This window comes from Macrosteles quadrilineatus, unplaced genomic scaffold (genome assembly GCF_028750875.1).
Source record: "Macrosteles quadrilineatus isolate MER2022 unplaced genomic scaffold, UCM_ALF_1.0 Scaffold_4__1_contigs__length_99947679, whole genome shotgun sequence".
Lineage (NCBI taxonomy): Eukaryota > Metazoa > Arthropoda > Insecta > Hemiptera > Cicadellidae > Macrosteles > Macrosteles quadrilineatus.
The window spans coordinates 47,183,947-47,196,646 of NW_026542597.1; the positions used below are offsets into that span (position 1 = coordinate 47,183,947).

At 31.8% G+C, this 12,700-nt stretch overlaps 1 protein-coding gene across 1 annotated transcript; it reads right to left on the reverse strand.

Annotated features, from left to right (window-relative positions):
* Positions 1-5,520: 5,520 nt before the first annotated feature.
* LOC128992904 (luc7-like protein 3) lies at positions 5,521-6,273 on the reverse strand. The gene has a single exon (XM_054416648.1). The coding sequence runs from the start codon at positions 6,271-6,273 to the stop codon at positions 5,521-5,523; it is 753 nt and encodes a 250-aa protein (XP_054272623.1).
* Positions 6,274-12,700: the final 6,427 nt, after the last annotated feature.

A 12,700-nucleotide genomic window follows, 5' to 3' on the forward strand; every position in this document is an offset into this window, starting at 1 on the left:
TTCCACCGCCTGAGGGAGTGTGATTTATCTGTGTTATCACTGACACAAGGATTGTTTCCTAAACCAATGGCGGATGTAACTATCTGTACACTGCGGATTGAAATAACAAACATCCTTTTTTCCGCCGCCTCTCCACCCAGTGTGTTAAAATGGCTTAACTTAAGTATAACCAATAACTACTGAATGATTCATTTTCTATTAAATTATCAAATATTTTTTAAAGTGCCAAGTAATTACAGTTGAAAACACATTTGAATTTTTCAGATTTAAAAACACAAAAATTGAAGATAGTTTATTTTTACTAACCTTATGTAATAAGCATATTGTTAAATTGATTTCAACCATAAATTAGAAGCAGAGTCCCTGTTAAGCTCAGGTACGTGGGAGCAAGTCAAGGTTGGATTATAACATGTATATCAACGAACGTGATTATGTCTTTGGTTATTAAGATTACACAGTATACCATAATGGACATAAATATACCCTTACAAAATAGTAATAAAGGCATTTTAAGCTTGATGTTTATGAAAGGACCTCATAATTCGTAATGATTATAACTACAGTTTGAGAGCCGACTACTAAAAACTTTCTTGGCATTGGTGATTTATCAGTTTTATAAATAATAAGGAAGTGAAAACTAGGCACCATCATAAAAACAACCAACGATTATGGTTGGGTTTTCTTACGGAATACGTTTTTGATTGAATAAATTTGTAAATAACGAGTCCCAGTTGGAAAGCTTTAGATTGTATAAATTTCTCCAGTTTATCATGTATTTCGGGGTTACTAAAAGTCTGTTAATACAATAGTGGAAAATTGACAAAATTAAAAACAAATTCGCAGAAAATAGAGTTTTTGAAAGTTAATAAATACTATAGCTCACTGTAACTGTATAACATAGCTTTGAATGTTTAATTTAAAGTACTTTGTTTTATCTATGTTTACATTATATGATACCTAAAATAGCTTGAATCATTCAAAGAAAAAATGCATGTAAACGTATACAGTAAAAAGCTGATAATTTCCATCAAACATCTGTTATGAAAATTTTAATATTTTTATCTTATCCTACTAATATTATAAGTGAGAAAGTTTGGATGTTTGGATGTTTGGATGGATGGATGAATGGATGGATGGATGGATGTTTGTAACAACTAAACGCGAAAAATACTTAAATATCATATTCACCAATATAAATTTATTTATTGTTAATGCACTTTATTTGCTGTGGATTGATTTAAACACATGATACTGTTTATCTAAATGAAGGATTTGTATTGGATGTTTATAGTAATGAATGCGACCTAATCCCACACAAGAGCACGCTAAGCCGTTCATGCAATATGGATGTTCACACTCGGTCTAGAGTTGTATCTACTGCAATGGCAATAAAACACATATTTTCATTCGATCACAAAAACTAATTTTATCTATTTTGTCTACTTTATGAATACTTCTTTATTAAAGTGAAAGTTCATTCATTTTAGATTTTATGCAACATTATTTTCCCTGAAACTACAAAACTATATTCTATTTTGTTTTACCCAGCCTAATAATGAAAACACACAAACATTTGACATTTATTTGACAGTAAATATAAGGTAATATAAATTGTAATTTATTTACCATTAAAGGCTAACAATGATGAGTTTGAATCATATTGGTCTTCCCGTCACGTTTAGGCCCGTTAAAGCTTTGCACAAATGTAGTCTATGTTTCCAGAATTCTAATGTCCAGAACGAATCCCTATCATACTTGGCAAATTTAAATTTACTAAGCCATTACCATTTTACTAAAAAAAACACACACTTTATTACACTCCTTTAGGCAGCAAACCTAAGTACTCGTTAAACCTATTGTTATTTAAATAAGGAATAAATATAACAATTTTAAGGAGATATTTTAATGAAAATCCAATCAGGCAAATGAAAATTCACATAGTCTGCAGGTTTGCAGCAGTGTATGTAGGAATTACATAATATATAGATAAAACGTTAAGGACTCATATCAAAGGTGCTACTAGCCATCAGAGGCTTTTAACAAACCATGGGCTAATCTAGTTATTTAGCCTCTCGTACTTCGGTGCAAAGGGAGTGAATTCAATTCCCGACGTATTAACAAAATATGGAGGGGTTTGGGCAGCTTAACCTTACTTGAAACAAATAATTAGCTTTCTTAACAACGACAATCAAGGTTATAGCCCTGGATTACTTAGCACCCAGATACAAGCATGAGTAGAGCAAGTAGTATATAATACAATTCAATATACTACCCTAAGATTAATTTAAAGTTCAAAGTAAACATGCTAAACGCATGTGTTTTTACCTAGCAGGGGTGGGATCGACCCTACATGATGCAACATTGTTTGGAGATGTGTAAGCACCAGTGAAGTCTCCTTGACTCTACACAACAAACAACAAACACCTTAGATTAAACGTCCGTAAGCTGCCTCGTCTAACCTAAGCTTGTTTTGATGTAATACTTTTATCATTACGCAATCCTACACCCACGTTTGTAAAAAATAACTTTACGATACAATTACTTCAATGATGTACAAACAGTAAGTGGGGGTTTCAGTAGTTAAAACTGTTGTAGAAGTTGTTTTATAACTAAAAAAATTGACTACTGAAGTTGCATTTCAAAAACGTTTATTCCAAAAGTATAAGAAGTATTTAACCATCCTAATTTTAATACAAGTTAAAATTCGCTTAGACTGCAGGATTACTGCGGCGGGGGTATTTTGTTTTTAATCCATGATTTCTTACAATTGCTATTACCTTTTAAGTGCATATATATCGGGGGCTTAATCAATAACTATCCGAAACTATTTAAATTATTTGTAAACACACTTATTTGGAAGGAAACAGACATAATGATGTAGAATTTGTTCACTTTCTAGAGACTTGACAGGAATTATTTGACGCGTGGAGCTCTGGTGAATACTAAAATAAATGCCGTCACCATTTCAACTCACACGCGGTTGTTTCTTGGTCAATTTTAAATTATTTAGGCCTACTATATAAAAATAATTATAGCTTATAGCTGACCTTAAACTGAATTAAATTTAATACTGCAGGCTTCACAAATGATAAATATAATACACCCCTATTGTAATCTTGGACGAAATACCGATTTAAAAAATCTACCACTGTTCCCTGTAATGAGAACAGCTACATTTCATTTACAAATGTTATGTTACCAGTTGCTGTAATTTATTACAAATTTATCTAATGGAACAACATAATCTGTTATCTATTATATTATTAAAGTGATACAGTAAAATTAATTTTTATCGTTTAAGGTAACTAAGCAAATAACAATCACACACATATAGGCATATGACACACTAAACTGAAGGTTAAATTGTGTAGATTTGCCGAAAGGTATCGATATAAAGGAATTCCATTATGAATCTGCCCCACAGGTTAATATCCTATGGTCTCTGCCTTACATACTTACAAAGTTTACATGATTTAATTAATTTGGGTAGTGTACATGTTGCTTGAATTCGAGCAATTGCAAAATATTACATGAGTTATATGAAAATGAATAACGCTCAAAATTTCCGATAAGTTTAAAAGAGTGAACTAAAAGATGATTTAACTAATGAAAAAACTAACGATGTCAATACCAGCTCAATTAAATCAACATATGTTGTAGATATTTTATAATTTTTTCAATTCCGATCTTGTTTATAGTGTTTTCTACTCATAGCCTAATGAGGTTGTCCATGATTATATTCGTCATTGATAATGTAGCCTGCGTGGTACCACCCTTGTCGCCAAACAAATTTCAGTAATAAAAAATAGCGATAAAATTGTTCACATAACTAAAGAACTACCTGATTTCCAGCATAACCTCTCTGTCACAATTTTATTTGCTTCAATAGACATTCTCTTGGTTAGTTACTGTAATAACGTCAATTATATTTACCTGAGAAAATGCGAGTTAAAAGGCCTGATGTGGTCCAGATGTTTTTTCCCTTAAACTAAATAGTAATTGAATTCTTAATGAACGTTTTAGTAAATATTCCATGGAAGTAGTCATATTCTTCTAAAATCACTTGACTTTTTAGAAAAAATATATTTAACGTCCTTGCCGTGCCAGTTTTATTTAGCCTTAGGGGTTTCCTCTGCAATATATCCCAAAGTTTATCCATGTTTCCTACTAAAATTGGTAACACTTCGGCTAACATCCTCGTTAATCGTTTATAGGAATCTTCATCTTGTAGGCGTTTTCATTATATTAGGCTAAGAACGATACTGAATTCATTAAAAAAATTATCCCAATTTCTTCTACTTTGTGGCGTTCTAAATGACTTTGATATGTTTCAATAGTTTGCAAATCGGTTCATTCATGATTGCTGAAGAAATACAGTACTGTGTCAATTAATTTTTTTATTTGGTAAAACATATCCAACTGGCCAAGATTTTGGATTTTTTAAATTATAATATGAACGCAAGCCCAAATTCAAATAGTAAATACTGTATTCAATTTCAACCAATTCAGTGTTTATACATGCTTTTCCTTAAATTTCAAAAAATAAATATTAACATCAATTAAGTTATCCAGCTGATCATAATGTAAACAAATAATGTTCTTCATAAGGATAATATGGGAACCTTAAAAGTCACTGGGGCAGAGCCCGATGAACTTTTTCAAACATATACGGACAGTTTGCAAGTCTACGCGACACGCTCTTTCCAATGAGACGTGGATGGTCAACATCAGTTAAGAAAAAGCGGAGGAGTTCAAAGGACAAATTTCGTGTTGGCGTATTAACTGTATATAGATGAGAACAGCTGATCGATGTATTAGTAACCGAGATGTAGGATGATGTTTTTGCTGCTGCTTGGGGGATTTTGCGAGTTATTACCATTGACTATGTCAATGTTATTACGTAAGAAGGGCATGTTAAGTTAGATGAAGAACATCAATATCAAGAAGGCCTTATTAATAAACACAAACCACGCGTTGTGCGTTGTGTGTTGGGTTTTGGTTGTATTGCCACAATACGGTATCTTGTTTTATTCAATTGGATATTGACCTTAAATATAAGTAAAAACTTACCTAGGTTTACACTTTTAGATAAGTTGATCTTTTGAAATTAAATCGAATTTTTAAGCAAGCAGGGAATACTACCCCTCGGTCTCCTAGGAAATTGTAATTCCTTACCTTATTAAAGAAAACAAATTATATTATCTTTAAAGCAAAGTAGTAAAATGTATTTTTTTAATGATCAACTTTATGGATGCGTAACTATTTCATACGTATCTTTCGTCCTATTTCCGTTTTGAAGCACGGGTTTAGCATTACGAGTTATATTAAATGCAGTCCTTTCATTGGTCATTTGGCTCATTAAAAATATATAACTTTTTGCAAACATTTATTTGTTTTACCTATACGCCTAAGCAAAACTTAATATTAGTTTAATAAACCATCTTTTTACATACTCAAACACCATGTTATATTTTCTTTACATCAAAACAAAACAAAAATAAATTAGTATTTTACATGGATCTAACTGGTGGCAGTGGTGTTTGTATCCTCATTTGGTTGAGGCTGCCCCTGCTCCTCATATTTCTTCCCTCTTTTTCCACCTCGTCTCTTAGGCTTACTCATCATCTTTGGCGTCCACATTTTTGTGCAAGTACTGCAGCGTTTCACCCTTCTTCGGTGTCGCCTCTGACTTCTTTGGCTAGACTTTCTGCAACTTCTTTTCGCACTTCTTCTCCTTCTACTATGCCTTCGTTTGCTCCTCCCGCCGAATCTCCTCATTCGTCTGCTTATTCTTTTCCCACTCCTGGAACGTCTATGCCGTCTGCTTTTTCCACATCTTCTGTTTTTTCTGCTCATCTTTCTAACACGTCTGGGCCTACTACATCTGCTGCTTCTACTCCTATGGATACGGGACTTCCTTGGTTTACACAAGCTTGATCTACTTTTTGATCTTCTTGTTCTTTTCTTGCTCAACTTTTTTGGAGTCCACATTCGAGTACATTTTCTTCTACACTTGTCTTCTTCATTTTCTCCTATCTTGTACCTTCCCAATTCTGTTCGGACGAGCTGGTCATTTCTCAGTGCAAACATGAGTGCAGCTCTTACTTGAGCCTTGGTTGGGTGTGGGTCCGGTGAGTTACTCTCTATGTAGCCCATTATTTGCTTTGGAGTAGAGCCATTTGTTTCGTTTAGGTTCACGACAGCATTACAAACCATCTCTATCAAACTGGATTTGGAATTGCTTTTCACTTGACTCGAACCCATTTCTTCCATTACCTATTAATTTTGAAGCACGAAATCGAATGTGATACGAAAAATTTTTATTTAGTAATTTATGTTACCATGGTTTTAGGAAAGAATGCAATAGCCAGCTTGTTGTTGGCAATAGTTTATTTGGGAGATCAAATAATTACGTAACTTTGGATGCAATCGGTTATTAATTTAAAATAAATTCAATCTGTAATAGTTTTTTTCTTTCAATAATACCTAACTCTTTCTTTTTTTATGATGTTCAAAGAGAATTTTTATCGAAAGATCTAAGATTGTTTTGAACCGAAATACATTAAAGTGTTATTTGAAATAAAAAACAAATAATATTATTAAACAATACAAAGTTTTTGGAATCCCATACTATTGCTGGGCGAAAATTCAATAACTAAAATTATTTATATATTGATTGAGGGTGTGCTACACAGGGTTTGCATGTCCGGACTCTGGGATTGAACTATAAGTTGCCTGATGACATGATAACGTTGCGTAACATAAACTTCATGTAGAACATACCATCCTAAAGCTCAAAACGTATCTTGTATTAAACATTTCTTAGTGGTATTTTATTAAAAATTTTGTATTAGAAATAAGAATTTCAGTGCAGGCAAATTAGTTTCTTCAGAAGGCCCCTTTGATAAAATCATTCATAAGAGTTTATGTGATGAAACCTTAAAATAGGTAATCAACATTGCATTAATCTACAATAATCTGAATTAATCTACTAATTAATACACTGAGAAAATGATAAGGAATCTTTTCGCACGGCACAACAATATAAAAAAAACAAATTTGGTTGAATAAACAATGGAAAAAATGTCCGTGTTAACACTATTTCTATACAAATCTATTTAAAATCAGGGATAAAGTCTTGAAAAATGTTTACAGCATTAAATTAAATGCTAAATTTTATATTTTGTTATCCATAATTGTAGCTAAATCTTGTGAACTCATTACCGTTGAGCATAACACAGGTCACGTTTTATTGTTCCTTCAAATTGATACAGCGGCGTAGGTGTTGGTTTACTGTGGCAGTGGTCCAGCAGTCATTGAAGTTCTACGGCCATCGTCACTCCACTCATTCATAAAACTTAATCGTTTAAAATATCGTTTAGGATACAAAACTGTTACTTCTTACAAATTCGCGTTCCATAATAAAACGTAAATTTTCGATTACCTTGCATATCAAACACATCTATACAGGGTGTTCAAAAAAGGTGGGGACATATTTTACCTAGTGATTCCTTGGGTCAAAATAAAGAGAAAATCAAGAATAACATTTTTTCCAAAATCGCTTCGTTAACCAGATATCCGCCATTTTGTATTTTTTACAGAAACAGTTTCCCCTTTTAATATTTTCAACCGATCTTTATGAAATTTTGTATGTATGTCAATGTAGACGAAACCCGTGTCAAAAAAAAGTTCATCTCGACTCATTTTAAAATTTCAAAATGGCGGCCATTTAAAAATGTTAAACTCAAATTACTCGAAAATGACTGGTTTTATGAAAAAGTGCCACAAACGATTTTATTTAGCATTTTTAACTACCTATCAAACGGTACCAAGTTCAAAAAGGTTAGGGTTCTTTTAGAGTTTAGTTTAAGGCGGAGAACCCAGTTGTATGAAATCAGATGACTTTAAAAAGAAAATCATTCATTTTTACTTTTACCAAGTCACTTATTAGATCGCAAGTGAGTTTTTGTAAAATCCAGAGTTTCATTTCTATGGAAACTTATGAGAAAATTTACAAATATACATCTGTACGGATACTGTATAAGGTACTGTTTACGGATTAACACGATCCATACTATCCCTCAATGTGAATTTTTTCGTATAATTTAAGGAGAAAAATCTACGAAACATATATTACAAGTAAATTAAATAATATTCACGGTCGCTCCAAAAAGTAAGCAAAATAAATCGAGTTTCTATAAAACAGTCCAATTATTTTCATATTATTGTTTATTGGGTTATTTTTAATTCGTCATATCTATTATATAAATTATTACACGTTGCGTAAAAATAATATTAAAAAGAGATATAGAAAACAAACGGAACGATATGATTTATCAAAGAATGTTTGAGTGAAATGCCGTTGTTGAGATCAGCCTGTAGAGGGTGAGAAATAAATCAGGTGATTTACAGCTTTATGGATAAACTTCGGAGATTGATTTGATTCTCAAGTGGCGCCTTTTTACATGTTAAACTGAAATATGTTTGACGTGAAATTAATTTGGAATTTATTCTAGGCTACTTGTAAAAAACCCCCTGTCACAAAAATTCCAGAATCTTACAAGTAAAGTTCACATCGTTGAGTATAGACATTTTTGTTCTCTTATATCGCAAGTCAATTTTGACATGTCTAACAGTTTAGTAAACTGTCACAAAATTATTTTAACATAAGAATAATTTGCCTATTATGGTAGGATTTGTTGCTAATTCTAAATTTATTTATGAAAATTGACGGGTAGAAAACTTACCTCGATACGGAATTGTGATTAATAAGTAAGTTAAGAAGTACTGGTGTTTAAGTGCAATTTTGATAGCCCAAACAAAATATTAACTCACTTCGAGTTACAATAGCTCATGCACCAAAACCAAAAGATCATACAAGTGGAATCTACAGCCCTGGCAACTTTTATGCCTAACAATGATACCCAGGGAATACTGATTTTACAGTGACAGAGAGTCGTATAGTCATACCTAACTTTATTGCTGGAGGGAGTACACATCTATATATATAAAATCCAATGTATGTTTGTATATTTGTATATTTGTATATTTGTATGTTTGTATATTTGTATGTTTGTCCTTTATGGACTCCAAAACCGCTCGACAGATTGTAATGAAACTTTCAGGCATTATTAAGTAGGAGTCAGATTTTGTTGTAAAAGTTGTCGTCAGTTTTATGAATGACCCATTATAGTAACATTGGCAATAGTGCCACGTCAATAAAACTTCTGGAGCGGTGCCATAGTAAACATACGCCCACACTCTGTTTCTCGGGTTGCCAGATGACTCTATACTTAATACATTTTAAATGTGGGGAATGGAATTTTCGAAAAGTGCAGTCGATTTATTCAAATATTAACACCTCTTTGGCAATCTTAGTTGTGAAAGTGAGATGATCGTATGGAGAAAATCATACAATTTTGAAAAAGCATTTAATTTTCCCTGACGGAAAGCTTTTTCCCTTCTGGTAAAGAATAATTCAGGGAATCGGAGTCTATTCAACATTTATACTGTTTACTCAAAGCTATGCCTAAGTCGTTGAGGAGGAAAAGTTGATTTAAAGTTTTTACCTTTAAACACCTAAATTGGTTGACTTCAAACTTAGCACAAAATTAGTGAAAATTAGGAATAATCGTTGTACAAAGGATTAGACAAAAAGTTCTTTCTTTAATATCTTAAATACTTGTTATCATAATTTAAAAACTCACAAACATACAAACAATCAGTAAACTAAGCATTTTAGACCAATGTTTATACGATGTTTTTTATTGTGTTGACCTAAGGGAGAAACTACAAAATCCTCCCAGAAGTTTGTATACACCCTGTATATGTATTCCCATAACCACGACAATACACCGTTTACATATTTCGGCGAGTCGGTGGCTCAGTTGTTAGCATACAGTATGAATCTAAGTCAGCGTTCGTGTCCACCACTAAATTTCAGGATCAGTAATTTCCCTCTGGAAGTTACTTCACCGGCTTACCCTTTGCTTCTACACAAAGACCCAAGGCCTATGACGACAAATAATTGCAAAGACCACCAAATTCTCTAAGAAATTTCAATTTTTATTCATAAAACAGATAAAAAATCGTAAAAAAATTGATTGTTTAGGCTTACTAAACCGAGAATATGCTTAAATAGCTTCTACATAAGCATTGACAGTTGCTTTTAGAATTTCTGTGAAAATCAAATTATTAGTAAAGTAATAGTATAAAGTTTTGAATGAAATACTTAGACTACAATTATTTAATAGCGTGTATGATTTAAAGCTAGGCGGTAAAAAAACTTACATGTAAACTTATAAACAAGTACTGTAAAACTGTTCTGTAAAAACAAGTACTGTTGTAGTGAAACGGCCATATACATAGATGACTGTTTCTACCTATAGAACAAATACTCTTCACTGTTCAGAGATACTTTTATTGAATATATTTAATACCTGCGTGCAGATTATACTCAAACTCGTAATTCGTGTGTATATCCAAATATTTTATTGAATAAGTATGTGCAGTCAATGTCAGAGTGTAAACATACTACTATTTCCATTTAATTCATATATTTCATACTCAATATTGCATATTAGGCCTATTTCATACTTTATATCTCCAATTAATTCAATATCGAAGAGAGTACTGTTGAGTGTAAACATGCGCTGGTGTAAGAGTCTTGAGAGGGGGGTTAATGCTCTTCACCACTTTCAATTACGCGGCTGATTATGATTATGGCAATTAACCTTCATGGGAAAACTGGAGGTGATTATCATCTTGAGAGCATTACCTTGCTTAAACAAGAAACACTAACAATAATGTATTTTGATAAAACAACAATAAATTACAAGTTCTATATAAAAAACATATAGTTTTTAAATTGTGTATTTGACATAGCTAAGCTGTTTTAACAAATAAGTATTCGTATTACAAGAAGCAAAAGAGGTATCTATATAAAAATTTTAATAACATTTCATGAGAACGAAAAATGATTGTAAAATACTCATACTATAACAAAATATACAGGAAAACAGATGTATTAACAACAACAATGCCATCTTATAAAAATAATATTTCGAATGACAAATGGAGTGCTGAGATTACAGAAAAGTTCGAGCAATCATTGTCATGCTGCGAGGGAGGATAGGAAAAGAATAAGAGAGATATATTTACTTCCCGTTCTGCTTGTGTGAAAATGCTTTCGGTTGATGTATATATTTATAGACTACTCACTTGCTTTTGAACATTTAATTTGCCTACACCAACGTTAATCCTAATCTTAATTTAATTATGTGACAGCTACACAGCACCTTCTGTTGCATAGCATACCGGCTGAAACTTTCATTACCAAACAACAATACAACATAACGTCAGACAGATTAAAACATTAAGAAAGGTATCAATTTGTCGAATAGTTTTATGGATCTGTAAGAAACCCCTTAATTTGCCCAACATACCTTGATTTATAATCAAGTTGAGCTCAAGTTGAAGGAAGAAGATAGTTTCGTTAATGTTTTAAAAACAATTTTTACGATATAATACTTTAGAATATACTGTGATTGTTTGCCTGAAACGTAACAAATTTCTTTCAACATCAATGTCAACAGGGATTAATTCGTTTTTCTGCTTCTTAAATAAATAAATGTTTCTTAAATAAATTACACAGAACCAAACAAACTTGAACGTTTAGGCGTTTCGATGTTTTTTTTAAGTATTTTCGTTTTTATATACCTAGTATTAAATAAAAAAAATATTGCTAAATGGAAGACTTTCTAATTATATGTAAACGATTTCACATAATTGCATTGGGTTTGGTGGTTGAATATAACACATGGTAAATTTGTAACAATCGATGAACACTTTTATTAGTTTTAATCCAAACAAATTTGTCTGCGACAGCAAAGAAATTAATGCTAAACGTGCTGATTTTAAATACAATCAAATATTAGGCCGGCAGTTAATTAATTTTAGACTTCTATGAAAAAATTATATAATTAAATTTACGAAGCAGTACAATTCAGTTCAATATTAAAACGTGTAATTCACTTGTTCACTCAAACTATTTCATGTACAAAATGTTTTCATGTACTATTTGATGTACAAAACTATAAGCAATGAATGTTAACGTTGCTTTAGAGTCAATTTATAGTCTATAATTAATTACTAGTACTGAAAGTAGCATTTATCGGTGCGTGCTCTAGTTTCAAGTGAAGGGCAAAGCCAAAAATAGGAATACTAAATTTCAAGTACGAGGTAAACCAAAACCATTCATGTGAGACATTTCACAAACAATTGGAGCAAGTGCCGGAAAATCACTTACGGTACAAGTTATTGGGCTTACTTTTCATCGCAACACAAAAATTTCACATACAGAAGAACAAAACGCAGTAAAATTAAAACTATAATATTTACTAATTAAAATTATTTTAATATAAAAATTAAAGAGAGTTGAAAAGAGAGTAATTCTAGTGAAGGTTCGTGGGTTTAATATTGGATTTGCATCTTTTAGCTTTCCAATATATTTGAATTATAGTTTAGCTTGTTTAAGGGTTTTTTATGTCAAGGAGAAATAAATAATATTCGTAAGTAACAATTTACATGCAATTCCGATTAAAAACCTACCTTTAATTAAATCAATAAATTGTACCTACAACAAATTTAACCTAACGTCGTCACCAAATGCTAAGTGATTCTAATCTAGATTCAACATCTG